At 42.0% G+C, this 26,203-nt stretch overlaps 2 protein-coding genes across 2 annotated transcripts in view; both read left to right on the top strand.

Annotated features, from left to right (window-relative positions):
- Positions 1-16,126: 16,126 nt before the first annotated feature.
- On the top strand, positions 16,127-17,241 carry LOC129719535 (uncharacterized protein K02A2.6-like). The gene is made up of 2 exons (XM_055670930.1): positions 16,127-16,313; positions 16,388-17,241. The coding sequence occupies exons 1-2, from the start codon at positions 16,127-16,129 to the stop codon at positions 17,239-17,241; spliced, it is 1,041 nt and encodes a 346-aa protein (XP_055526905.1).
- A 211-nt stretch (positions 17,242-17,452) lies between these two features.
- The window catches only part of LOC129719534 (uncharacterized), a 102,301-nt gene continuing 93,550 nt past the window's right edge, over positions 17,453-26,203 (top strand). Inside the window, exons 1-2 of the mRNA XM_055670929.1 lie at positions 17,453-17,612; positions 17,663-17,949. Coding sequence (XP_055526904.1) covers positions 17,453-17,612; positions 17,663-17,949 — 447 coding nt within the window. The remainder of the gene's footprint in view (positions 17,613-17,662; positions 17,950-26,203) is intronic.

Genomic DNA, 26,203 nt, shown 5'->3' with positions numbered 1-26,203 from the left:
AGCCCTATGTACGCATGGTGTGCGTGTGCATAGTGTACGTGTGCGTGATTATGATGATCATGATGAAAACACTTCATAATGATGAGAATATTCCATGATGATGAGAACTTTCAAAATATATGTGTTGAAAGTGGTTAGCCACAACGAATTAATTGGTTTAAAAGTATTTTGAAGTAGAATACTTCTTTCAGGAAGTTCGGCTACATAGGGATGTGAAATGAAAATCTAAAACCGAAGAAAGTGAAAAATATGTCCAATTTCAAATGCTAATAAATCGGTTAGTATTCGATGGATTTTCTTCGTTCTTGCAGCAATAGATTGGAAAATCTTCTAAGATTCTTCCCAAAATAAGATAATTGTAATTCTATTATTCACACTATTGTACTATTGGAAATAGTCAAGCCTTGTTAAAACGAAAAATTCGACCTCTGATTGGTAGTTAAATGATTGCTTCCCAAGCACGGTCGACAGAATCATATACCTTGCAATTGAAAACATGCTATTTGGCCTATATAAGAGCCTCAGTTTCAGCCGAAGCCGCTCATAATAGTTCTAGACAGCGACAACAGCAGTCGTTCTTCCTTAGCAGCTGCACTAGCTCTGTGGTTGGTCACCACGTCTCAGGAGCAGCGCGGTTTTTCTCAGCGTGTGTCGCTAGACTGCCATTATTCCCCCTGTGTTGGGGCAGCATGAAGATTGCATTGAATTGAATTTACGACAACACAAGCAAGCGTTCTGTGTTGGATCCTAGCAATTTAAATCTGTCGCGCCCGTCCAATTCACTGAATGTGAAATAGCTTCCACAGTGCATGTTGTCCGTGTATCTTAATTCCCCCATTGTTAGGGCAGCTCAAAGGCTGCGATCAGCAACCGATTTTGAACCGCAAAATGCCTTTTTGAAGACAAATAAACAAGTAATTGAAGGTTAATAATTTTCTGGTATCAACACAAGCAGACATTCTGTGCGGGATGCAATCAAATTCTGTTGCAGTTGTATAATTTTAACTTTATTGAGGTAACCCCCCACTGTAAGGGCAGCGCAAAGGCTGTGATCAGCATAAGCGATTTTGAATAACAAACTGCCCTATTAGAACACCCTCACAAAAGCAGTTAGTGCGACTATGCAGAGCTAATGTGAAGTCGATTCAATCAATCAGCATGAACAAAATTTCGTCGTCTCCCAGCTGCTAAGTTGCAACATGATGCAACACGCAGCAGCGAGCAAACGAAATCGCTTGATGTTACAAGCCGCAATACGGTTAGGGGTTAAATAAAGTATTCTACTTCAAACTTGCGGTCGTGGCTTTGCACACAACCCTCCTGTGATTTTTTTCCAGCATAGGATGATGCCGATATATAAAATTGCAGCATCGTGCGGTTCGATATATAGAAAAAGTCGAAGAGTGAAAGCGAAATAGTTTTTTTTCCTGTATGCCTGAAGGGCACTGGGTCCTGAAATGCCACTGCGACATACTTGCAAATTGTCTTTTGTGGCGGGACCCGATTGCTGTGCACAGGTTACGGATTGCTCATTGATGGAGTAGAACCACATACATAAGACATACGTAACACTCAGGAAGAAATCTTCCAAAAAAGTTGGTACAAAATGAACTACTCGAAAGTACCAACCTCTGTAAAAAAAACTCTGTTTGAGTTGTTTTTGAAGGCAGTGTACCTGCGCAGCCCTGCATTTGTCTCGTTCCTACTCGAAAAATGCTGCATTGATTTTGTAAATAACTGTTTGACAGTTCCTTATGGGATTTTCTTTGGGGCTCGATAAGGCCGAGAAAAAGAAAATTCATTTTGTTCATTATTTATCGAGCAGTTTGACAGGGCGAGGTACGGAGTACTATGGGGCAACGTGTACCAGAAAAAAAACGCCAGTGTTACGTATGTCTTATGTATGTGGTAGAACTGTTTCTAGTTTTTTGCTGAAAATAGCCATATTTGAGTCCATATTTCTCCGAAGGTTGCAGATAGTAGCAAACCAGACTGTATGTATTTGAAAGTCTATCAAAAGAACTGCGTTACTTATAAGAGTTTAACTGTTTCCAGCTGTATCCAATCGAGTACTGAATGAAAGGAAAACACCCCTCAAAATGAGTTTTTTGTCCATTAGTTTTTCTGTAATCGTCGAAACAATTCAAGATGTTCTGAGATTTTGTTCATTCTGCTAAACCTCGCAATTTTGTAGAATACATTGGTTTGATATTTTCATTTGTTGTAAAGATATTTCTAGTTTTTTGCTGAAAATAGCCATATTTCGAGTCCATATTTCTTCGAAGATTGCAAATTATTTGCTTGCATTTATAATCATGTATTTTTTCCACAGGACTTGATATAAATGTACTGAAGCGTTGTGGAGCCATCCTTCAAGCTGTGGCTTCTGGTAGTAAGTTAAACACTGAAAAATTCGATAAATATTGCATCGACATGGCGCGAAAATTAGTGGAGCTATATCCATGGTACTATCTACCTGCGTCAGTGCACAAAACACTGATGCACGGTGCACAGATTGCTGACCACTTTCTGGTTCCGATAGGACAGCTCTTGGAAGAAGCACAGGAAGCATTAAACAAAATTATACGGGAAACACGTAAACATCATTCCCGTAAAATTTCGCGGGTGGCTACAAACACCGATATTCTTCACTGCTTGCTGGAGCTATCGGATCCACTTATTTCTAGCAAACGTAGCATCATTTGTAAAACTGAGCGAAGTTTATCAACTGATGCTTTATATTTGTTAGATTTAACTAAAACAGAAGAAGATTTGGAATCATCGGAAGCATCTGACGTAGAGTAAATCATTAGAAACTGAAAACATAAAGTATAAAAACATTCCGAGTTGTGCTCTCGTCGTGTTCGGTCGCAATTTTATTTCGATCTCGATAGTGCCGACCAGTAATTCGCCCACAAGGTCACCGTGCATTGTGCTCTGCTGCTCGTTGCCGTCGTCGCTGTTGAAGACAGCAAAAAGAAGAAGAAGTCAACAATAGCCCGTGCGTTGTGTCGCTGCCAGAAGAAACTCGGTAGCCGGCGCACGGCCGTTTGGCTGCATTGGTCGATCGGACAACCAAGTAAGGAAGCAGCAAGCAGAGATTGGCATCGCCCGTGCGCTGATTGTGAAATAGAGCGGCTGCATAAGCTACGTAGTTTTTTTTTTTGGTTTTTTTTTTCTACAATATTATTTACTGATTGGCATTTTGCGTGTGTGCCTCACGCGTCCAACATGGACGACGATGGTGGCATGACCGAAAGCGGGGATGAACACCCGCTCGTTCTACCGCCTAGCCCTCCCGGATACAAAGTTCCAAGGGTTAAAAATGGAGCCCCGCAGGAAGCTACCCATCGGCTTAAGCAGTACCCGGAGGGCAAAGCTGGTATTGGGGCTGTTTTTTTTCCGGCCGAAAGTGAAAGCATTGAACACAATGCAAAGCTGTAAAGATCTGGCACGGTTTACAGCCGTGACTTAAATTACTAAAGTACGCCCGAATAAGCTGCGTGTTTTGGTGTCCGACCTCAAGCAAGCAAACGAGATTGCTGCTTGTGAGCTCTTCACGCGGGAGTACCACGTGTACATTCCAGCTCGCGTAGTTGAGATTGACGGTGTGGTCAGCGAATCGAGTCTGACTGTCGAGGACCTGTTGAAGGCTGGAAAAGGCCTTTTCAAGGATTCTAGCCTTGAACCTGCCACGATACTTGAATGTAAGCAAGTACATTCAGTATCGCTCGACAAGGGTGTAAAAATTTACACCCCTTCAGACTCTTCTCGCGTGACTTTCGCCGGGTCTGCTCTGCCGAGCTATGTGCTCGTGGACAAAGTGCGTCTACCCGTGCGCTTGTTTGTACCGCGGGTAATGAATTGCCTCAAGTGCAAACAGTTGTGCCATACAGCCTTCCACTGTGGCAATAAAGCACGTTGTGGCAAGTGCGGAGAGCAACATGCGGATGACGCCTGTAATAAGGGTGCTGAAAAGTGCCTCTATTGTGGGCAGACTCCGCATGAGCTGTCTGCATGTCCCGCGTACAAACAGCGCCAAGAGAAGATCAAGCGGTCTCTGAAAGAGCGCTCTAAGCGCACTTTCGCAGAAATGCTTAAAGAGGCCGCTGCCATCAAACTGGTTTCCCCGAATCTCTTCGAGGTCTTGTCATCCGATGAGTCTGATTCTGACGATTCAGTTTAGGAACCTTCTTTTGTTGAACCAGGGAAGTCTAGAAAGAGAAAAAACCTCTCTTCTCCTAGACTTCCTAGGATGGGACAGAGAAGGTCTCCATCTGAAGTGGCTGATACTAAGAAACATAAAAGTGCTGTAGAAAAACCGAAGCAAACTCCTCCGGGATTGGCAAGATTGAATTCAAGTAAGGAGTTTCCGGCACTTCCAGGAACATAAAAAAACCCAACTGTTCCTTCTTTTTCGTCCAAGATTCAGCCAGAATCTGGACTGCTGAAGTTTTCAGATATTGTGGACTGGATTTTTGAAAATTTTAACATAACTGATCCTCTTAAAAGTGTTCTGCTGGCATTTCTACCAACAGTGAAAACGTTTGGCCCCTCCTTGCAGCGATCGTATCCTTTGATGGCTATCTAATTTCTATTTTACTTATTTTATTTCTATTTTACAGTGGAATTGTAGAAGTATCATCCCCAAAATTGATTCATTTAAAGTTTTTATTAATAAGTATAACTGCGATGCATTTTCCCTCTGTGAAACTTGGCTCACTTCAAATGAAGATCTTAACTTCCATGATTTCAATATTATTCGCCTCGACCGAGATACCCCTTACGGAGGAGTCCTTCTAGGGATTAAGAAGTGCTATTCTTTCTATCGTATTAACCTCCCCTCGGTCAGTGCGTCCTGAACTGTCCTACAGATCAGGCGTTTTTTCGGTTGCTTGTGGACTGGTCTTTGACTGCCTATAGCTTCAAAGTTTGTGTTTTGTCAGTGTGTTTTTTAAAGACTACCTGAAAGTTATTTCCCATCAGTCTTTCTCAAGTCTACCTACTTTTGAATTTCACGTTTGTTTTAACTTTTTTTGGATCACCTGAAATGGCTGGACGGAAAAAGAAACCTCGCATCGCTGCGGGGAGGAAAAGAGAGGCATCTCTTTCTGACACTTCGAGTGTCTGTAGTGACAATCCTTTCGATGTTTCGCCTGAGCAAGAAGCTGGTGAAATGGAAGTTATGAGTAATGAAACTATACAAAATGTAAATTCTTTAAAAAAGGAAAAAATTCCTCCTATTGTGGTAACTATTTCTTCTGAACTCAATATTTTTAAAAAGGAACTTTCAACGTTTGTTTCTGACGTTAAAGTTACCTATCAAATTCGTCGTAGAGGCGAATGCCGCTTATTAGCCGACTCTATAAAGGGTCGTAATCGTCTTATTCAGTATTTAACTGAAAATACGTATAATTTTTTTACATATGACACGAAGAGCGCCAAGCCGTTCAAGATCGTATTGAAAGGTCTCACCAACGATCAAACCGTTGATAAGATCAAACTTACTTTAACAGAATTACTTGGCATAGCCCCTACCCAGGTAATTCTAATGAAACAAAAATCACGAGGCGATAACAGTCAGAGAACTGGAATTTCCCTTGTTAATTATTTAATTCATTTTGACCGCAATGAGGTTAACAACTTAAATTTTTTTGAAAAAGCACATGCTTTGTATAATGTGCGTGTAAAGTGGGAAATTTATAGGAAGTATGGCGGAGGTGAAAAGCATATCACCCAATGCCGTACTTGCCAACGTTATGGCCATGGTTCCAAATTCTGTAGCATGGACCAAAAATGTCTTAATTGTGCAAACTCTTCTCACAAAAAGGACACCTGTCCTGTGAAAGAGAGTAAAAATTTTCGCTGTGCAAATTGTAACGGCAACCATATGTCAAATTTTTATCAATGCCCAGTCCGTTTAGCAATTGTTAAGGCAAGGTAAACAAAATTTAATTTCTCAATTAAAACCAACTTCAAACCAAAATTCTCCAAGCGTACCAGTGACGCATAGTTTACCTACTCCTTTGCATACCCGTTTAACTTATGCACAGGTTACAGGTAGTTAGAACATTATACCGCCTAGTGTTGGTAGTTCGAAAATGACCGTTAATATGGGCAAGCAAAACACGCTAGAAAATAATTGTACACCTATTACTCCAGCTAATATTGCTGCCGAAAATATTTTTTCTAATGTCAACTGCCTGGGGCCTATTACGGCAGGTAAACTTTCTTTTTTGCAACAGGCAATGTTCGATCTTATGAACGCCATGTTGCAGGCAAAATCAATGTTTGAAGCCATTCAAATAGGCACAAATTTTACTATTAAAATTGTTTCTAATTTAAAATTTAGCAATGATTTTAAATAAAACAATTAAAATATTAAATTGGAATGCTCGCTCATTGAAGGCCAATGAGAATGAGCTTTTTAATTTTTTAACAGTAAATAATGTGCATATTGCAATTATTACTGAAACATTTTTGAAACCTAACATAAAATTAAAATATGATCCCAATTACGTGGTTCATAGATATGATAGGATTCAGGGTTCCGGCGGTGGAGTTGCAATTGTTATTCATCGCCGAATCAAACATCGTGCTCTTCCCCATCTTGAGACGAAAGTTATTGAAACTTTGGGAATTGAAGTTCATACTGAACTTGGGATTTTATTTATTGCCGCAGCATATTTACCATTTCAATGCACACGCGAGCTCAAAAATTATTTTAAAGGTGATTTACAAAAACTCACCAGAAATCGTTCGAAATTTTTCATAATCGGCGATTTTAACGCTAAACATCGTTCATGGAATAATTCTCAAAGTAATTCCAATGGCAAAATTTTATTCAATGATTGTTCTTCAGGATACTATTCTATTTTGTCTCCGAATAGTCCTACATGCTTTTCTTCTGTAAGAAACCCTTCAACAATTGATTTGGTGCTAACAGATCAAAGTCATGTATGTAGTGATTTGATCACACATGCTGACTTTGATTCTGACCATCTTCCAATAACTTTTTTTTTATCACATGAATCAGTTTTAAACCCTATGAGCTCTGTTTTTAATTATAACAAGGCTAATTGGGAAAGATACAAAACTCATATTGAGAGAAATTTCAATAATGAGCTTGATTTGCAAAACGAAGTGAATATTGATTCCGCTTTGGAAGCATTAAAATGTGCAATTGTTGATGCCAGGAATTATTCTGTTCCAAAGGCTCAAGTGAAATTTGATTCACCAATAATTGACGAAAATCTTCAACTTCTAATTCGTTTGAAAAATGTCCGCAGACGTCAATATCAACGTTCTCGTGACCCTGTTTTTAAAACTATTTATAAAGATTTACAGAAAGAGATTAAACATAGATTTACTCTTCTGAGAAATCAAACTTTTGAGACCAAAGTTGAAAAATTGAAACCATATTCAAAACCTTTTTGGAAGCTGTCGAAGATTCTTAAGAAACCTTCAAAGCCTATTCCAGTTTTAAAAGATGGTGAACGTTTTCTTGTATCCAATGAACAAAAGGCTCAAAGACTTGCTCAGCAGTTTGAGAGTGTTCATAACTCAAATTTGAATTTTGTGAGTCCAATTGAAAATGAAGTCACTCGTCAATTTGATTTAATTTCTTCCCAGAATTTTTTACCTGCACAAATAATTGAAACTAACTTGAATGAGATTTGACCAATTATTAAAAATTTTAAAAATATGAAAGCACCTGGTGACGATGGAATCTTTAATATACTAATCAAACATCTCCCTGAGAGCACAATGGAATTTTTAGTGAAAATTTTCAATTGCTGCTTCAAAATTGCATATTTTCCCAAATTATGGAAAAATGCAAAAAATACTCCAATTTTAAAACCGGATAAGAACCCAGCTGAAGTTTCAAGTTATCGACCAATCAGTTTGCTTTCTTCAATAAGTAAACTTTTTGAGAGAATTATTCTTAACAGAATGATGTCACACATCAACGAAAATTCAATTTTTGCAAATGAACAGTTTGGATTTCGCCATGGGCATTCCACAACTCATCAATTGCTCAGAGTTACTAATATGATACGAGCTAACAAATCTGAAGGTTATTCCACTGGAGCTGCTCTTTTAGACATAGAAAAAGCATTCGACAGTGTTTGGCATAAAGGTTTGATTGCGAAATTGCAAACTTTTAATTTTCCAATTTTCCTAATCAAAATTTTAAAAAATTATCTTACTGATCGAACTCTGCAGGTTGTCTATCAGAATTCAAAATCTGATAGATTTCCTGTCAGAGCAGGTGTGCCTCAAGGTTCAGTCTTGGGTCCAGTCCTGTACAACATATTCACTTCAGATCTTCCTGATTTGCCTCCAGGATGCACAAAATCATTGTTCTGCGATGACACAAGCATTTCCGTAAAGGGAAAAGTCTTCGTGTCATATGCAGTCGATTGCAGAAAAGTTTAGATATTTTTTCTTCCTACTTGCAAAAGTGGAAAATCTCTCCCAATGCTTCTAAAACTCAAATGATAATTCTTCCGCATAAGCCTAGGGGTTCTTTTCTCAAGCCAAACAATAATCACGTTGTCAAAATGAATGGGATTATTTTAAGTTGGTCTGACAAGGTTAAGTACTTGGGACTAATTTATGATAAAAAACTTATTTTCAAAGAGCACATTGAGAGTATACAAGCCAAGTGCATCAAATATACGAGGTGTTTATATCCTCTCATTAACAGGAATTCTAAACTTTGTTTAAAGAACAAACTTTTGATTTACAAACAAATTTTTAGACCAGCAATGCTTTATGATGTACCGATCTGGTCAAGTTGCTGTTCAACAAGGAAGAAAATGCTCCAAAGAATTCAGAATAAACTCAAATTACATAGACTTACTGGTGTTGAACCATTAGAAGCTATGTCAAATAAAATTATTAACAATTTTCGACAAAAATCGTTGCAATCCTCAATTGCTACGATAAGCTCTCTTTATAGCCAATAAGTCAGCAATTAAGTTAGTTTTAAGTTTACTTCCCCTTTTCTGACAAGTAGGTTTAAATCCCTACGAATGATAAGTCCTAATTGCGAAAGCAAACAAATCCTAACAATTAAAATTACAAATTTCTAACAGTGTTGAGAAGTCACCATTTGTGATTGGACACACATACTCATTATATACTAATATTTACTTAAGCTACTAACAAATCCCCCCCTTACAAAAAAAAACCTCCCCTCGGTCCCTGGCGTCGAAGCTGTCGCATGTCAAATGACAATACAAGGTAGAGAGCTTTGTATTGCCTCAATATATATTCCTCCCAGAGCACAGGTTGGGCAACGGCTGCTCTCTGATTTAATAGAACTTCTTCCCTCGCCACGTTTGATTTTGGGAGATTTCAACTCTCACGGCGTGGCTTGGGGTTGCCCTTCTAATAACAACCGCTCCTCTTTGATCTATAACCTCTGCGACGACTTCGATATGACAATATTAAACAACGGGGACATGACACGCGTTCCGAAACCTCCAGCGCGCCACAGTGCTTTAGATTTATCTTTATGTTCAACATCGCTACGGTTGGATTGCATATGGAAGGTAGTTCTTGATCCCCAGGGTAGCGATCATTTGCCTATCCAAATTTCAATTGATAATGGTTCAACTCGCACGCGATCAGTTGATATTCCGTATGACCTCACACGGAATATCGATTGGAAGTTATACGAGGAAATGATTTCAGAAGCTGTCGAGTCGATTCAACATCTCCCACCACTTGAAGAATACAACCTCCTCGTGGGCTTGATTCTCGACGCCGCGTTGCAAGTCCAAACGAAGAAATATCCCGGCGTGACTATCAAAGAACGGCCTCCTAACCGTGGTGGGACAAAGAGTGCTCCGATGTCTACACGGAAAAATCCGACGCGTTTAAGGCCTTCTTTCGGGTAAAACGTGAACCCGCTTACTTTAAGCGGTATTTGGAGCTTGAGACCAAGTTTAAAAGCTTGGTCCGAGCAAAGAAACGCGGATATTGGCGTCGATTCGTAAACGAAACGTCGAAGAAGACATCGATGAGCACTCTTTGGAACACAGCCCGAAGAATGCGGAATCGCGTAACGGTCAACGAAAGCGAGGAGTCTTCAAGTAGGTGGATATTTGATTTTGCCAGGAAAGTATGTCCGGACTCTGTTCCTGCGCAAAACCTTGTTCGCGATACGTCTCCGGGCCACGATGCGATAGAATCACCTTTTACGATGGCAGAATTTTCAGTTCCCCTCCTGTCCTGTAACAATAACGCGCCTGGGTAGATAGAATCAAATTCAACTTGTTGAAGAATCTACCCGGCACTGCCAAGAGGCGCTTGTTGAACTTGTTCAATAAGTTCCTGGAGCAAAATATTGTACCGCAGGATTGGAGGCAAGTGAAGGTGATCGCCATCCAAAAACCGGAAAAACCAGCTTCTGATCACTACTCTTGATGGAGAAAATGATACTCCGTCGTTTAGACCATTGGGTCGAATCAAATGGTCTACTATCAGATACTCAATTTGGCTTCCGCTGTGCCAAAGCAACGAATGACTGTCTTGCGTTGCTTTCTACAGATATTCAGCTAGCCTATGCTCGCAAAGAACAAATGGCATCTGTGTTCTTGGACATTAAGGGGGCTTTTGATTCCGTTTCTATTGACATTCTTTCGGGCAAACTTCACCGACAAGGATTTTCACCAATTTTGAACAATTTTTTGCATAATTTGTTGTCCGAAAAGCATATGCATTTTACGCATGGCGATTTGGCAACTTTTCGTATTAGCTACATGGGTCTCCCCAGGGCTCATGATTAAGCCCCCTTCTTTACAATTTTTATGTGAATGACATTGACGCATGTCTGGCAAATTTATGCACGATAAGACAACTTGCAGACGACAGCGTGGTCTCTGTTGCAGGAGCCAAAGCTGCCAATTTGCAAGGACCATTGCAAGATACCTTGGACAATTTGTCTGCTTGGGCTTTACAGCTAGGTATCGAATTCTCTCCGGAGAAGACTGAGACAGTAGTTTTTTCTAGGAAGCGTGAGCCTGCTCAGCTCCACTTACAGTTAATGGGTGAAACGATTTCTCAGGTTTTGGTATCTAAATATCTTGGTGTCTGGTTCGATTCAAAAGGCACCTGGGGATGTCACGTTCGGTATTGGATGAAAAAATGTCAACAGAGAGTAAATTTTCTCCGGACAATTACTGGATCATGGTGGGGCGCCCACCCAGGGGACCTTATAAGGCTTTACCAAACAACGGTATTGTCGGTGCTTGAGTACGGGTGTTTCTGCTTCCGCTCCGCTGCAAATACCCATTTAATCAAGCTGGAACGATTGCAGTATCGTTGTTTGCGTATTGCCTTAGGTTGCATGCATTCGACCCATACGATGAGTTTGGAAGTTTTGGCGGGCGTTCTCCCATTAAAAGACCGCTTTTGAGATCTGACAACTCGTATTCTCATCAAATGTGAGGTTTTAAACCCCTTGGTAATTGAAAATTTCGATAGGCTAGTTGAACTTGATTCTCAAACCCGTTTCATGACTGTGGATTTCAATCAAATGTCTCAAAGTATAAATCCTTCCTCATACACCTCCAATCGTGTCAACTTGTTAGATACTTCTGTTCCTACTGTGTTTTTCGATACATCCATGATGGAAGATACTCGTGGAATCCCGGATCATTTACGCGTGCAGCAGATCCCTAAAATATTTTATAACAAATTTAAAAACATCAACTGCGACAATGCGTTTTATACTGATGGATCACTTCTCAACGGGTCCACTGGCTTCGGTATCTTCAACAATAATTTTACCATCTCCTACAAGCTCGATAATCCTGCTTCTGTTTACGTCGCAGAATTGGCTGCAATTCAGTATACCTTAGGGATTATTGAAAAAATGCCCACGGACCATTACTTCATCTTTACGGACAGTCTCAGTTCTATTGAGGCTCTCTGATCGATGAAGGATGTAAGGCACTCTCCGTATTTCCTGGTGAGTGCTTTATCCGAAAAATCTTCTCAGATTACCTTAGTGTGGGTCCCTTCTCATTGTTCCATTCCGGGCAATGAGAAAGCGGACACTTTGGCTAAGGTGGGCGCAACAAACGGTGATATTTACAACAGACCAATTGCCTACAACGAATTTTTAAAACTTTCACGTCAGAATACACTTATCAACTGGCAGGCCTCGTGGGATAAGAAAGAACTGGGGAGGTGGCTACACAGCATCATCCCCAAGGTTTCCACCAAACCTTGGTTTCGGGGGTTGGATGTAGGACGAGATTTCATTCGCATGATGTCTCGGATTATGTCCAACCACTACGGGTTAGACGCACATCTCCTGCGTATTGGGCTGGCGAGCAGTAATCATTGCGTTTGTGGATTGGGGTACCAAGACATTGAACACGTGGTTTGGGTGTGTGCTGAATTCCGCGTCGCCAGATCTCTACTTTTGGATACCCTCAGGGCCCGAGGAATACAGCCCTATGTGCCAGTTCGTGATATCCTCGCTCAGCGAAACTTGCCATACATGCTACATGTTTATAACTACTTGAAGAGCATCAAAGTGCCAATTTAACAGCGAAACGAATCCCGGATAAAAAAAAACCATGTTAGTTTTAGTATTAGATTTAGTATCAGCTCGTATTTGGCAGCGAGGATAAAAAATTTGTCTTTAGCTTATAAGATATTTTTGACCATAAGGCATTAGATTAAATTGGCTCCGTAAAACATTAATTTGTATTGTGCCGTGTCAAATAAATGTTGTGAAAAAAAAAGTATAAAATAGTTTTTTTTTACTAAATGCTTCAACTTTATACGTCATAACTGTTGAATCTGACTGTTACGAGGGGTGTTTTCCCTTCATTCTGTACTCGGTTGGATACAACTAGAAACAGTGGAACTCGTTTGAGTAATGCAACTCTTTCGACAAACTTTCAAATGCATATAGTCTGGTTTGCTACTATCTGCAACCTTCGGGGAAATATGCGACAAGACTAGTGTTGTTAGTCTCACTCATACTGTCGGTGCGTGCTTGCTGCTATTCAGAGAAATGCATGAAGAAGTAAAAGTATCTCGAAAGCGTGTGTGCAAAAGACTTGAAAAGCGTAGCATATGTCTCGTCCTCAAGCAGAAAGGAGGAGAATGATTTAGCTTCTCGCTCGCTTTGCAATGCTGCTTGATACCAGTTGAAACTGTTTAGGTGTAGTAGTTTGGAGCTGCCAAATACATTGGAGAAACGCTAGAGCATTAATTGCGTTATGCCCAACACGCAATCATTGTACTGGTTCCGAATTACATCAACAATTGCGCTAAAAACGCACAATTTTGTACTGGTTTCGCACCATCCAACTTTTGCGTGTGGTTTCCGACGCATTTATTTCTGGTCCAACTCTTCTAGCTTCCACTTCTAGTCTGGCGTAGATTGCCTCCGCCGTCGCTGAGTTCCTCGTTATAATATTCAGGTCGTCTGCGAAGCCTATGAGTTAATATTTTAGTTTATATGTTGTGAAAACCATCAGCTATTTATTACAACAAAGTGGCGGCTAGTTTTAGCCGGTTGCGCGAAAATCAGTTTTTCCGTCGCGATACAGTCAGTTTATCGATCGATCAATTAATTTTCCGCGTGGCGAAAGTGAGAAGTGAGGTTAGCATTATGCCGGATCCAGTACCACAAGTACAGCAGCCGAATCAGATGCTGATACAAATCCTTCAACAGCAGCAGCTGATGGCGCAACTCACCCAGCAGGTTTCTGCTACTCAGCTGGCCATTCAGGGGATGTCAAGGGACGAAACCATTTTGGATTCGTTATCCAGCTACATCAACGAGTTCGCCTACAATCCAGAGCAGAGCTGTACCTTTGACTCTTGGTATGCGCGATATGAAGACTTGTTCGACAAAGACGTCGAAAAACTGGATGATGCGGCAAAAGTCCGGTTATTGATAAGGAAATTGAATCCGCACCGCAGGCACATGAACGATTTACCAGTTTTATTCTGCCTGAACTGTCGAAGGAACTAACTTTCAGTGAAACATTTGCGAAATTGAACACGATTTTCGGATCCCCAGTTTCTGTGTTTCATCGCCGTTATTTGTGCCTTCATACGGCAAAGGATGATTCCGATGATCTTGTGTCGTATTCGTGCAAAGTGAATAAGGCGTGTGTGGATTTTAAGTTGCGAGACCTATCAGAAGATCAGTTTAAATGTCTCCTATTTGTGTGCGGTTTGAAATCATCTCGAGATTCAGAAATTCGCATGAGGTTGATAAACAAACTAAATGAGACAGAAGACATTTCTCTGGAAAAAGTAGTGGAAGATTGTAAAACGTTACTGAACCTGAAGCAGGACAACAGTCTTGTTAAATAGCAGCAATCGCTCAGTGCTGGGAATGCCGTTCATAAAGAGCGGCCATCGAAACCTAGCAACAAACAAGGTGGCAGGGGTGCAGTTAACAACAATCAACCCAGAACCCCATGTTGGTCGCGTGGGGACATGCATTTTTCTGCAGATTGCCCATTTCGTGAACATCTGTGTCGGGAATGTAAGAAGAAAGGCCATAGAGAAGGATATTGTGCTTGTTTTTCGTCCGGCAACAACAGTGGCAATAGCAAGAAGTAAAAAAGAAGTACGGTGGGAAGAACAAAGGTGTGAAGATAGTGTCGGTAAAGAATATAGGTCAGCAGAGAAAGTTTTCCGAAATTGAAATCAACAAGGTTCTAGTGCGATTGCAGATCGACTCTGTGTCGGATATTACAATCATCTCCGACGAATGTTGGCGGTAAATCGGACAACCTCAAGGAACAGCACCCTCCTGCAACGCTAAATCTGCGTCTGCGGGTTCTCTTGAGCTGGCCCTGGAATTTTGATGTGATGTAAACATCGGCGGGAAAACGAAGAGAGGTTTGTGTCGTGTGGCTTCACCCAATCTCGATCTTAACATTCTGGGTTCCGACTGGAATGAGCTTTTCAGGTTATGGGACGTTCCTATTAGTTCGTTCTGTAACAAAGTTAACAGTCAACAGGTCCGTACGGATGAATCTCTGCAAGCCCAGTTCCCAGTTTTCTCAGATGAAATGGGACTCTGCTCGAGGACAAAAGTTCGACTGACACTCAAAGGAGATCCTAAGCCAGTATACCGTGCAAAACGTCCAGGTGCATACAGTGTTCAAGGGGCGGTAAAAGACGAACTTCAACGATTGCAGAATTTGGGAAATCTCCAACCAGTCGATCACTCAGATTGGGCAGCACTGATTGTCGTTGTGCGCAAACCAAACGGTAGAGTCCGAATTTGTGTCGATTTTTCAACAGGCCTCAACGATGTTTTGGAATCGAATCAGTGTCCGCTTCCCCTACCAGAAGCTGACATCATGGCTCAGGGCGGGGCCTAGCGTGGTTGGTAACGTCTCCGCCAACCACGCTCGACGCCTGGGTTCGAATCCCACCGCCGACATAGGTGTCGATGGTTGTGAGGTGGCGTGATCCACTCACAACCAACCCAACTGGTCTAGATTCAATCCTAGCCGACACCGGGAGATTTTCTGAGGCGAAAAATCTCTGGGATCACGCCTTCCATCGCATGAGGAAGTAAAGCCGTTGGCGCCGGTCCGTTAATCAACGGGTCGTAAGTTAGGGTCCTGGGTGGAGTTGCCTCCCTGGGCGTCGGTGATTGGCACAACAACCGTGGCGAAACTAGACCGACGGAAAATAAGCGAGGATAAAAAAAAAATCAAGTCAGCTCCGGGTGCTTTCCTGCAGATAATGGACGCAGTGGTGAGTGGCATTAGAAGAGCTTGTGGTTATTCATATGACGTGTGCTTAAACGTCTGGAAGAATACGGATTTACAGAACGAATAGGGAAGTGTAAGTTCAACATGCAAGAAGTGGAATACTTGGGGCCGATTCGGGCAAAACGTCATGCCACCGCCTCCCAGATGTGCCTTCACTCCGTTCATACCTCGAAGCCGTTAGTTATTATGCAAAGTACATTCCGGAAATGCGAAAGCTACGGTTACCGATGGATCAATTGTTGAAGTCAGGAGAAAAGTGGATTTGGTCGGAAGCATGTCAGCGATCATTTAACCGATTCCGTGAAATTCTACAGTCACCGTTGGTGCTTACACATTATAATCCCAGCATGGAGATCATAGTGTCAGCGGATGCGTCAAATTATGGAATTGGAGCGCGCATTGCCCACAAACTGCCAGATGGATCAGTAAAGCCGACATCATATGCATCAAGGAGTCTTACGCAAACCGAGTTTAACTACAGTCAAATCGAGATCGAAGGGTTGGCGTTGATCTTCGCAGTAACACGGTTCCATCGTATGATTTTCGGACGACATTTTGTTTTGGAAACGGATCACAAGCCTTTGCTAGCCATTTTTGGCTCAAAAAAGGCATTTCCGTGTATACAGCCAACAGGCTCCAGCGATGGGCATTAACTCTGCTGTTGTATGACTTCAATATCAAGTATGTCAGTACAGACAGTTTTGGCTATGCAGATGTTTTGTCCCGTCTGATCAACACCAACGTCCTTTCGAACGAAGATTACGTCATAGCATCGATCGAGCTGGAGGATACCATGGAGTACATCGTCAAGCAGTCAGTTGAAGCTCTTCCAGTTACGTTCAAAATGATTCAATCTGGAACTAAGTCGGATGCAGTACTGAAGCAGGTGAAGCAGTTCGTCCAAACAGCTTGGCCGTCAAGTCAGTCAAAAATCGGTAATTCACAGTTACAGCAGTTCTATCAACGACGGGAGAGTCTTTCAATTGTTGCCGATTGTCTCATCTACGGAAATCGACTGGTGATTCCAGCGAAATTCCGTGACCGAGCTCTACGTCTTCTACACAAGGGGCACCCAGGAGTAGAAAGGATGCGGTCTGTAGCACGTAGCTACGTCTATTGGCCAGGAATCGAAGAGCAAATCAGTCAGTGTGTTCGTTCGTGCGTCGAATGTTCGAGGGTAGCCAAGACCAACTCTAAAACCAACCTGGAATCTTGGCCATCACCAAAAAAGCCTTGGCAGCGAATACATGCAGATTATGCTGAGCCGTTTAATGGCAATTATTACTTGATTGTTGTCGACGCTTTCAGCAAATGGCCAGAAGTCGTCTCAACCAAGCGCATCACAACATCTGCAACTGTTGCCATGTTCCGGGAAATCTTCGCCAGAAACGGATTACCGGAGACTTTGGTTACAGCCAACGGTACGCAGCCTTCTGCAGCAACCTTGGCGTCCTGCATCTGAAGACACCACCATACCATTCGCAGTCGAACGGACTCGCCGAGAGATTCGTCGACACATTTAAGCGAGGACTTCGGAAAATCACAGGGGGGGAGAGGCCCTCGACGAAGCAATCGACACTCTTCTTCTGTGCTACCGCTCCACTCCATGTCGCAGCGCACCTGAAGGGAAGTCGCCTGCAGAACTACTACTGGGCAGAAACTTACGAACAGGAATGGATCTACTGAAACCGACAACTTTATTCTACAAGCAAACCGAATCCAAGCAGGAAGATCAGTTCAACCGGAAGCATGGCACAAAAGCAAGGAATTGCGATGCCAAAGATCTGGTTTGGGCTAAAGTACACCGAAACAACACCTGGTCATGGGAACCCGGCGAGTTCTAGAAAGGATTGGTCGAGTTATCTACAACGTGTGGCTACCAGCGAAGCGGGATCTCGTGAGGTCCGATGCGAATCAACTGAAGAAGCGGTATGAATCAGAAAAACCAAGAGCACCATCAACACAGCAGACTTCCCAAATTCCGTTAAACATACTACTGGAGTCCTGCGGTCTAAGCAAGTCCTCAACTACTGAACCAGAAGGACCCATGTCAGTCAATCCAGGGTCAGCCCAATCATCACAGCCAATGGAAGTTCCTCACCAAACACCCGCAAGATCACCAAGAACTTTAACTCAGCAGCAATCGAGCCAGCTTCACCAGTCTTCGAGAGTCAGAAGGCCACCCGTGAGATATGAGGCGTATCAACTCTTCTAAGAGGGGGAGGAGTTGGCAGGACCACCATACGAGCCAACAGTGCACCACTTGAACGCCGGTGAACCCATCCTCTGACACATTCGGAAAGAGTGATGATGCTACCGAGGAAGTGAGTTGTCAGTCGATACCACAGAAAAGATATCTACGAGTCGCAGATAGTACAATCCTCGCCGCGTTTCACCTATGTACCTTTTTAATTAAATAAGCCTATAATTTGCTGAAAATCGTGTCTCCCGTTTCGATGCCCGCTCGTCGGATTACACCCTCAAGGGCAATGTTGAACAACGTTCAGGATAACCCATCTCCTTGTCTCAACCCTCTGTGCGCTTCGAAGGGACTCGAGAGTGTCCCCGACACGCACACGTAACACACCACTCGGTCTAAGGTAGCTTTGATAACTCGTGTCAGTTTATCCGGAAACCCGTATTCGTGCATTATTAGCCATAGCTGGTTTCGGTCGACTGTATCATACGCTGCCTCGAAGTCCACGAAAACATAATGTGTGGGCATTAGGGTGGGACAAAAAATAAATGCTAGCTCCCATGCACTTTTCGTGTTCCTTATGGGTCCCATAACAACTGTGTAACTTTTCAGACCGATCGATGAAACGCCCGATTTGCGCCCGATTTTTAAAGTTTCCATACGATTTTATATGGGAAAATTCACTTTTTCAAAACTTATTTCCTAGAAATTGCCAGTTGGGTCCTAAAAATATATCGATACATGATATTTGTAGGAAATTTTCATGGAAAAAACTCTTCTGAAGACCGTAAGGCGCTACGATGCTTGTAGAAACAGCTATTCACCCCAAACTAACTGAATGACTGACGGACGGCTCACCATCGAAATTTCCCAGCAACACTGTTGCTATTGAAAACTTACTTAAGTATGAGAAATAATTTCGCCTGGAATTAATTTTAAAAATGTGATTTTTGCTCATAATATCTCCGGGAAAGCCTCCAAGATAAATTTAAGCGATATCATTTCTCAACACATGATTGAATTTGCAACAGCAGCATGCTGCAGCAGTATTGCTAGTCAAATTCAATGGTGAGCCGTCCGTCAGACATTCAATCAGTTTGGGGTAAATAGCTGTTTCTACAAGCATCGTAGCGCCTTACGGTCTTCAGAAGAGTTTTTTCCTGGAAAATTTCCTACAAATATCATGTATCTATATATTTTTAGGACCCAACCGGGAATTTCTAGAGAATAAGTTTTGAAAAAGTGAATTTTCCCATATAAAATCGTATGGAAACTTTGAAAATCGGGCACAATTTGGGCGTTTCACCGATCGATCTGAAAAGTTACACAGTTGTTATGGGATCCATAAGGAACACGAAAAGTTCATGGGAGCGAAAAAATAACACCATCGCTTTTTTTCCAGATAACCGTGTCCCAGTCTAGTGGGCATGTTGTACTCCCGGCATTTCTGAAGGATCTGCCGGAGAGTGAAAATTTGATCCGTAGTAGCGCGTGCTTATATGAATCCCTACTTGGTACTGCCCTACGAATTCATTCACCAATGAAAATAGACGGCGGAGTAGAATCTGTCCCTATCCTCGAGTTGTTCATTAAAAAGAATCGTATTATTTATCGGAATCCACACCCGACTAGATGAAATGTATGATTCTCTTAATCAATTCGGGTGCCCTGAACCTTCGAACACGCTAGCTCTCACAAGAAAAATATTTAGGAAAAACCAAATTACCGAAACTTTTTAGTTGAGATGTTAGTTAGTTAGTTATATGAAATGTCAAGTCGCATCATGTGCCACAATGATTTCCGATCGGATGGTTACGAACATTTTATTCGGTTTTACAAAGCTTTTGGGCTTATTTTACTAATCATGTTTTTATATATTAAGTTGACGTGACACGAGTCCAACTATATAGGTGTTTTAGATTATTCGTCATAACCATGCTTGTCTTTTCTCCTCAGTAAACCTCTAGAGTGCAGGAGAACATCTTGCACTGCGGAGACAACTGCCGTCACACTAAAGAGCAAATCAATACGCTCATGCTAGAAGAGAGCGACAAACGCTGTTGAGCTACCTGAACGCACTGCGGTGAAATCTGAAATCTCTCTCTTGCGAGACAATGAACTATGGTGTACTTTCTTACACGTGTGGACTTCACGCACAATAATTACACTGCAGAGCTATCTGCGGTGCATTTCACAGTTGGTTTCTTGAGCATGGCAGAAGAGGAAAAGAGATTGAAAGAAAAAAAAAAAATAGACTGCGTTGCTCGTGCCGCTCGTGCTGGTCGAATTTACTCTGGTGGAATTCGTTCGTAGCTTCACGAGGACTACATTTTTCCCGGTAGGTTTTTTTTCACCTTCCGGACTACTCGCCAGTGGACACTGTTGTGCACTTGTGCGTTTTCTCTGTAGAGTGATTCACCCCTCTTGTTTCTATCAGATGTGGGGTGAGCTGGAAGTGTGTTTGTCTCTCTGTAAGCTGGTTGAGACACTTTGGAGTGAGAAAGAAGCAGTGCATTGTGGTGAAAGCATTTGCTACACGCAGGCACATACTGGAAGGGAAGTGCGCGGTGAATTTTTTCTCCTCTCCTTTCACATACTGAGGAGAATGACAAGCATGGTCATAACCACGGAATCGCGAAAGCGCGTTCTAGTAGGTAGTTCTAGTCAGGTAGTTTGGAACAGATTTCACACGTGCTCTAATGTCAATGACTCCGTGATGTGATAGTGATACATTCAAATGGGTGTTGTTTAAGATTTGGCTTACGTTTTACGAAATCAAGCAAATAATTAGTTCATAAAAAGGTGAATGAAAATTTCCACAAGTTGAAATGTGTTGTTTTGTTCCATAAGAATAGTCAGCGATAATAATGGTAGGCAAAAGAAATTATTTGGCTCTATAGATTTTTTATAAACCGATGCTGGGATTATGTTACGATTTCAAACGTGTTGTTTCCCGCTTCCCGGCCTGTAAAGTATCAGTCGCGCGGTGAATTTTTATGAAACCTATGCGCGATTTCCTTGTATTCTACCTGCAGCAAGTATCAAACTAATATTCCTAAAATCCTTATCTCACAATTTTGCACAGGGTGAGGTCAGCTGCGTTACTATTGATTTTATCTGGTTATGATCAATCACATGCAACACAGAGGCGACCAAATGCTATTTGTTTCGATTTGTTCTGGTTTCTAGCTCTCACAAAATGCTCAAAGTGTTCTAATCCCTCTGCATGTGTACACACACTCCCGACAGCATCACGCGGACTGTTCTTTAAAGGTTCCCGCCACGGGCATTGGAAGAAATATTTAATATTGATTTACCCGGGCCATAAACGCATCGTTTCGATCCCACAAACCGGCCATCAGTTGACCGTGTTCCGGTAACCCGGGCTGCAAAAGGGTCTCCTCGCCTGGCAACAAAAGGTGAACATTGAATTATTGCTGCAATGAAAAATTATCCTTCTCGCAACCTGAGCCAACCAGCGAATGCCTAGCGGGCCAGCCGTTCACAAAACGGGACACGTACACGCACCGGCACACCCAAACGCAAACGTTACCCTGTTCAGCTGGATGGCGCTAGTGTGTATGCATGTTTTCTGTTAGCAGCAGCAGCAGCAGTAGCGCGAACGGACGCTAGCATTGAACTCATCAACAACGTCCAGGATCTGGCAAACAACTGTGAAATTGACGATACCCAGCCAGAAGAGAGAGAAAAAAAATTAACGCCGATAAAAACTGCGTCGCTGCACGGACCAGATTGAAATTTATGACGTGAATTGTTTTTGTTTTATTGGTAATTGAATTACGCGGGAGCGGCAATAACCATCTGCAGCTTGGCGCCGAGTTAAACTGGACCGAGTTGTGTCGCTCCACTGCTGGGCTAGTAGTGAACACCGGTTCTTAATCGAATTTTTTACGTATTTTCTGCTTCCCATCCGCTTCTTCGCGATGCGATAAGCATACAAAAATCTGTGGAATAGAATTAGATTAGGTAAGGGATTGGTGCTGGGGAATTTTGCGTAGCAAACCCATTTTAGTAGCTCACGAGTGATCCAACTAAAACATTTTTGATGGATTCGCCTGGTATTTAAGCGAACTTCCGACGGGGTCAGATTCATGTGTAAGTTAGTGTTTATCAGACCCAAAACCAAATATATAACAAAGTACGGTCGTCCTTTACTGCACCAGTGAAGCGATTCATTAGTGCAAACAATCGGCGGGAATAAATTTAGCTGGACAAACAACAATCGCTAGAGATAAAATAGCGTGAAATATTCCTCTCCAAACAATGAATATGAATTGCTGTTTTGCGTTTGCCTGCCTCGTTTTTTTTTTTTTCGTTGCCCTCGGTCGAGCAGACAGACGATGTTGCTGTACGGTGAACCCTACAACCGGTTGAGCAATTAGCTACAGTCATGCGGGCGTGGAAAAGTTGATCGGAAATAGCGAACAGGAGGTTGTAGCTAAAAATACATTGCATGTAGCACATACTAGGCTGCACGGATGTCGGTGCTTCCTGTCGGCAGGAAACACTAGCGGTTCAGAATTGTACCGATTGGATAGTATAGTATATCATATTCAGCGCTTCCAGAGCTGACAACAGAGTAAATATTTGCATAAACTACAAGCATGGAGTTTTTAGAATCACATTTCGGAGTAAAAATTATTGTTATAACTTTATTCGTTCCGCATTGTGAGCAAGCTCTGAAAGAAACTATTCTTTAGTGCAGTGTGATCACCTTCTCATGACAAAACATTCACGAAAAGCCACCCTACAATATAGTACCTCTTTGACCTGATATTTTTATGTCATTGTGACGTTTCCTTGGGGATGCTTACATCGTGACTGCAACTAGTATCAATGCCAAGGACAACGCAGCCGAGTAGTTTTCTTTCTTATCTTGAGTGCAGTACCTTCAGCGTCTAATAAAATTCACAAGGATGTCAACACACGGACCGATAGAAATATCCTTATTCTCAAGTCAAGCCAGTAAGCTCTCAGTATGATACGTATTCTTCAGCGGGTTGCACTCATCGAGATGATTCTTTCGAAGAAAGCTTAAATAACATAAAGCATTGAGATGAAAGGCAGAGTGAAAATCTTGCGTTATTCAAGCCGTTATGGCTATCACTAGAATGGATACCGATTATGTCAACAAATTCTAAGGCACTTTTTCATTGCTTTTATTGAAAAAATGGAAATAAATATATGTGTAGAAATATTTCCTGTGTTCAATATATGCATAGGTGTAGGATATTGAAAGATACTGTTGATGCTGGTATCAGATTTGATCATCCACTGTAATGGTTAGTCATGAGTCAGTTTACCGCAGGAGAAAGCTCGCTCGAGAATGGAAAAACTTCAAAATAAATTCCTTATTATTTATGCAATAAAAGGAAAATAAATAAATTTAGATGTCATCCTCTCTTATCCACTTTTAAACAACCTTTGCCGCAGTTCTGCTCGTGAAACTGTGATGTTTTAGTAATATTCTTCAGGTAATTTAGGCTGGATTCTGACCGGTTTGTTGCTCTGATTTTATGACCGCTTTGGTAATTTAAAATAAACATGAAATCATGCCCCTGTCTATAATTTTGCTTGAACGTGGACAATAAAGCCCAATCGAACAAGTCGTTAAAATCTGTGCTCAATTTCCAGCAGTCAACCATATTCAATACACGTGACACATTGTTATGCAACTCCCTCGCATAGGCTTCAGAAAAAAAAAGAAAACCCTGACATTGTTCTCAACATACATTTACATTTCTGACATTTCCCTCTACAAAACTTCTACGCCCACCGTTCTCCTCAACCTCGTATGGGTGCAATCATCTAAAATGGTCGTGAGTCAGGAATACGGCAGCTCGTACCGTTTTCATCGTCAATTTGTGAAGCCGGCTGGCGATATTGAAGCTCCGGTTTATGAAATGCCGCATCTCACGTCGTCGTTTCGGCTACGCATCGCGCACAGGATGTAAAATTCAGAACACAACACACACGCAGGTAGCAGGCATCCGCGGCACAATCATACGTGGCGTACCGATTCGCGCGGATCGTTGCACAAAGATCAGACAGAGCATGAATATTTCCTCCACAATCAAGCTATCTTCGCAATTCTTTTACTACAGAGCCGACAAGGCGCTCATTCCGAACCAAAGCGGTCTCTATTTAAGAGTGATGTAATCTTTCCGCTTTGGTTTGGTTTTGGCAGAAGCGCTGGGTACCTTATCTACTCTGTAACTTATAATGTTTGTACCCTTTTTCCTTCTCATGTGGAAAGGGAAAGAGAACGGATTCATACTTTGCTATAGACATACTTGTCCGATGCGAACAGTTTCCACCGACTGGCAGCAAAGTTTAATCAAGAATTTGGTGCTTTTGTGAACAACCGGGCGTTTAATTTGATGGAACTTTTCATAAAATATCCATTTTTTTTCGGTGATGCCCGGATGGAAACGATTGCGTAACGGCGGTGGTAGCAGTAGTCAAAGGGGACGCACATACAGCGAATGGAGCAGCCTGGTAGTGCGCGCATCCATGCAGTCACAATTTCAAAGCAGTTTGGCAAACGGAGTGTGTTTGCATGTGCTCGAATTTGCCAAGCTTCATATTAACTCATCGACGTGAGTGGTGAAAGCGCTGCTCAACGTGATAATACGTGCACGTGTACAGTGAAAGATGAAAAAAAAGAGTCAAAGGAAATGGATATTTTATCAGTATGCGTATGCGTATACAAATATGGTTGCCGTTTCAACTTTGGATTATTACACTTTTGTTGTTTGATTGAAGTCGGCAAAGCGTTTGAAGTGAGAATGTGAATAGGATAAAATTCGCCGGGAATTAAATATCCGCCATATGGCGTAGCTCAACAACTGTGAAGGTTTGCGCTAAGCCCTCGTCCTTACGATGATTCACTACGAAGGGTAATCCTAATTTTATCTCGCCAAGACATGAATCTCGAAAGCGAAGCTTTCTAATGCCGACTGGAATTAGACTGGAGAGGGCATTTTTCGCCCAAGTCACGTCCCAATCATCCCCCCTGTCCGGAATAAAGTATATCTCCAATTCCGTGTGAAAATGTGAAAGTGCGGCTCGCTACCAAGGCGACGGAAAGCTGATGGCCTGGCGGCCACAAATATCAGCAAATCATCATTACTTTCAATTATCCAGCCTGTCATGTTGTATACTGGCTGGCTTAAAGCTGGTCTATGGCGGACAGCGACCGACAGATCCTACCGCTTCCCCCGTACCCCCGGCTGAAGCCGCAACCACCGACGGATGGTTGCGGTTAGCAGCGCGGCAGTTTTAGTGATTGTGTGCGAGCGGAGAGACGCACAGTTTTGCTTTATGACTTGATTGTTCGCCACGAAATGTAGCCAACAAGCGCGTCCGTAAAAGTGTTTTGTGGATTGACAGCTAAAGTTCGTATGAGAAGAAAGTTTTTTGCAAATGTTCGAAACTCATTATTTCAACTATTTTCTAGAACGGTGTAGTTCTGAAAATCTGTAAAAGGAAAATGTTAGAGCTTGTTTTGAATACATATTTCGACCCATCAGACATGGAAACACAAGTACTTATAGAGCACAAATAAATTCAAATAATCTAACACTCCCCAATTTCGTATACAAACACGGCACGGTATTTTGACACGGTTCAATTTTGGCAACATAAAAACTTTGGACGTGTTGCCACCAACATTCATCCAACCGTTGGATTGAATTTTCACTTCAGTCCGGTAGGCATCGGGCAACACTGTTCGGGTTGGCTATATACCCAAGCAGCAAAAATTGTTTCGATTATGAACTTTGTGCATCACAGCAACAAATTCTTATGCGAAATTAAGTTGCAGTTATATCTCAGTTTCTTATACAATGACATAAAAAGCGCAGGAGGTGGAGCCAATTGCAACATTTTCGTTGTTTCAACACAAGTTTCAAGAATGAAACCGCAATGTGTATGAAATAATGCATGGAATTTTATAATAACATGGTAAATGCTGCATGGTAAAATTTTAGCTACGGAAATGCATCGTAACAGCAACTAGGGCGCAATAGAAACTTCATGGCGTTGTGGTAAGATTGTAAAACGGCAAATGGTCAGAATGGAAAGAGAATGTCTGTATAGCGATTTATCTTTGATTATTTCTAGAAATCTGAGGATTCAACCCCAGTTATCATTTTCTATTCACTTTCCTCGTTCGTACTATTTACGTCATTTGCTGTAGAAACAC

This window comes from Wyeomyia smithii, chromosome 2 (genome assembly GCF_029784165.1).
Source record: "Wyeomyia smithii strain HCP4-BCI-WySm-NY-G18 chromosome 2, ASM2978416v1, whole genome shotgun sequence".
Lineage (NCBI taxonomy): Eukaryota > Metazoa > Arthropoda > Insecta > Diptera > Culicidae > Wyeomyia > Wyeomyia smithii.
Note: the sequence above shows the minus strand (reverse complement) of the source record. Positions and strands in the feature narration are given on the sequence as shown.

Bases quoted from the DNA above. Each gene is read 5' to 3' on its own strand.
- LOC129719535 (XM_055670930.1), top strand. From the start codon at position 16,127: ATGGAGATCATAGTGTCAGCGGATGCGTCAAATTATGGAATTGGAGCG. The intron at 16,314-16,387 runs GTATGATTTTCG...GGCTCAAAAAAG, and splicing joins CGCAGTAACACGGTTCCATC to GCATTTCCGTGTATACAGCC.